The following is a 3,028-nucleotide window of genomic DNA, read 5'->3' on the forward strand; positions in this document are numbered from 1 at the left end:
ACAAATACGTAATCATAAGAAACAATGTAAAATGGATAAATATACCAAAGTAAAAAAAAAACGAATCTAACCAAATAATATTAGATCAAAAATACAGAGGGGCTGCACGTTGCGACTTGTTTGACTTTTGCAACCTCCTCTTTGAACTTCATGTGCCCTTGCGACGTGCCACTATAGTATATTGTGACAATGTACCAGTTGTAGATCTTTATTGAAATCCAGTACAAAACCAATGTATCAAAGTCAAACACATCAACATGGATATCCATTTTGTCGCAAAAAGGTTGTTCCCGATCATGATCGTGCTCTCTATATCTTGTCTACCTATTAGTACACTGATATTTTCATTAAAGGCCTTCCTCGTCAAGTCTTCTTCGACTTTACATCCGATTTAAAACTGAAAGGGACTATTAACATAATATATATATATATATATATATATATATATATATATATATATATATATATATATATATTGGATTTATCATGTATTTCAATATTTTAGACCTAGTTATCCATATATTCCTCCCCTAATTTGTAGAAATTTACTATTAGCAGATATATCTACCCTATTTATCATGTATTTCAGTATTTTAGATGTACTTATCCATATACATATGAGGTCCTTTTTTAATAGTTTTCTAACTACAAGGACCACAAATGGAAAATTGTATACGTACGGAGTTTGACCAGGTCACAATATCGGTGCAAATAAGTCCGACCCACCCGACTTGTAAAAGGACCGAAAGTTTTCGTTTCATTTTCATCCCTCTTTTTGAATCAATCCCAAAACTGTCGAGAGCGAGAGAGCTAGGGTTTTCCTGAAGTGTACCGGAAAAGTTATCAGACATGGATGCATCAATGGAGAAGAGGGCGGAAGCCGATAAGAATACCAACATAAACTCTCAATCAGAGTACGATTCATCTGAAGATCGTGAACGGCAGTCGCGCGAGCTTAAAGCTGGTTTGCATCCTCTCAAGGTACGGTCAGTATACTTTCGTAGATATACGTGTGATTGTAGCTTTTAGGTTAATGTATCATCTAGAAACAGAGCTACAATTTGAATATCAAGTAGGTTATTTGCAATCAAGAGTTGTTCAGGTGCTAATGTTTTTCATTCACTTGATTTTCCGCGATGAATTTGGGGACAACACTTTCAGAACAGGGAAAAAATGCTAGCGGTAGATTAATCACCAGGTTTAACACGGAAAAAGTTAACGGAAGTGAGATGCTATTTCTTTAAGATTTCATTACTCAAAGTTGTAGTGAAATTGAACATGTTTATACTCAGTCAAGCAGTAATCTCATTTGAGAAGCTTAATTTGTTTAGTTTTGCAGGATTTCTCCCCCTTTCCATGCTTATTACCTAAGATTAGTTGTTGTATTAAAGATCCTAAGTTTGGATTGACTGCTAAACTGCCTAAACATGATTGATTTGTATCTTAGTCCATAAAGATTCTTTTCTAACTCTAAGCACCTTTTAGAACTAACGTCACACTTTTCTTGATATTTCTTTTGCTCCCATCAGAACAAGTTTGTATTTTGGTACACTCGGCGCACACCTGGAGTTCGTACTCAAACATCATACGAAGACAACATAAAGCAGATAATGGACTTCAGCACAGTAAACAAAACCTCATCCTTATACTTCATCTGTAAAATGACATTCATACCCCTAGACCATAGTCTTGTAACACAAAATTGTTCATTATGTTCAACAGGTTGAAGGCTTTTGGGTCTGTTATTGTCATTTATCTCGTCCATCTTCCTTGCCTAGCCCAACCGACTTGCATCTTTTCAAACACGGAATCCGTCCATTATGGGAGGTACTACAAATTTGAACTTTTTTTTTTTATATATATTTTTTCTTTTTAGGGTATTAAGGAATTATAACTTATAAGCATTTGGCTTTATAAATTTATTTGTATATTTTAGGATTCTGCTAATTGCAATGGTGGGAAATGGATCATACGTTTCAAAAAGGCTGTTTCAGGACGTTTCTGGGAGGATTTGGTAAGTGAAAAAAGTGCATGATCTTTATAATAAGTCAATAAGTCAATACCATAAGAAATATTGTATCCTAATTAAAAATATTATTAGGTTTTGGCATTGGTAGGTGATCAACTTGATTACAGTGATAATATATGTGGAATTGTGTTGAGTGTTCGATTCAATGAGGATATATTGAGCGTGTGGAACCGTAATGCATCTGATAATCAGGTAAAAATTACCAAAATGCCCTTGTTATATCATATATGTGTTATGTTTGGATATGTTGGTGAAAATGTTTTTATTTTTTGTTGTTGTGGGTAGGTGGTGATGGCTTTAAGAGATAAAATAAAACGACACTTGAAGCTTCCACATGGGTATGTTATGGAGTATAAGCCACATGATGCTTCACTGCGTGATAACTCATCGTATCGCAACACTTGGTTGAGAGGGTAGAGATGTAATTTTGGAGAAGAATGTTTGTTTGGGATGTAATTGATAATTTCAAGTTTAATTACATCATGATCATGTTATCAGTATTGACCCTTGAATTTATCTAATCAAGATTTGGTGGTATTTGGATTTGATTCTTATCTTTGATGATGAATCCATTTTGCATATGTTGGAATTTTCTTTTTAAACAAAAAAAGGTTTTGTCTTGACTCAAATTGTCAACCCTCTTGGAACAGAGAGGTTTGATTATATGTTAAATATTTGTAACCTGAAAAATTAGAATGAAAAAACCAATTAATTGAAGGTAGATGTGATTCTGTAAATTTACATTAATTTCACTAATTGGTTATATTTTACTGCTGTTTTTTTACTTGGATTTGATTATTAGGGCATGTTTGAAAAAACTAGCTGGTAGCAGAAAACTGTAGTTTTTATTTATTATATGAATGTTTGACAAAAATACATAGAAGTTTTAGGGAAAATGACACAAGTGCCCTACGAACTTTCTAGGGTATATCTGTTGAGTTCTTAAAGTTTTTGTTAGGCTTTATGGGACCCTAAACAAAGATATGATCTGCTCTTTTA

The 3,028-nt window shown here is 33.5% G+C and overlaps 1 protein-coding gene across 1 annotated transcript; it reads left to right on the top strand.

Moving 5' to 3' along the window:
• Positions 1-751: 751 nt before the first annotated feature.
• Positions 752-2,577, top strand: NCBP (Putative cap-binding protein). Its single transcript, XM_079057019.1, has 6 exons — positions 752-981; positions 1,530-1,625; positions 1,723-1,827; positions 1,937-2,014; positions 2,102-2,221; positions 2,315-2,577. The coding sequence occupies exons 1-6, from the start codon at positions 850-852 to the stop codon at positions 2,444-2,446; spliced, it is 663 nt and encodes a 220-aa protein (XP_078913145.1). The 5' UTR covers positions 752-849; the 3' UTR covers positions 2,447-2,577.
• Positions 2,578-3,028: the final 451 nt, after the last annotated feature.

This window comes from Lactuca virosa, chromosome 6 (assembly GCF_052849685.1).
Source record: "Lactuca virosa cultivar CGN04683 chromosome 6, Lactuca_virosa_CGN04683_v6, whole genome shotgun sequence".
NCBI classification, from domain to species: domain Eukaryota; kingdom Viridiplantae; phylum Streptophyta; class Magnoliopsida; order Asterales; family Asteraceae; genus Lactuca; species Lactuca virosa.

Bases quoted from the DNA above. Each gene is read 5' to 3' on its own strand.
- NCBP (XM_079057019.1), top strand. From the start codon at position 850: ATGGATGCATCAATGGAGAAGAGGGCGGAAGCCGATAAGAATACCAAC. The intron at 982-1,529 runs GTACGGTCAGTA...TGCTCCCATCAG, and splicing joins CTGGTTTGCATCCTCTCAAG to AACAAGTTTGTATTTTGGTA. The intron at 2,222-2,314 runs GTAAAAATTACC...TGTTGTGGGTAG, and splicing joins GTAATGCATCTGATAATCAG to GTGGTGATGGCTTTAAGAGA.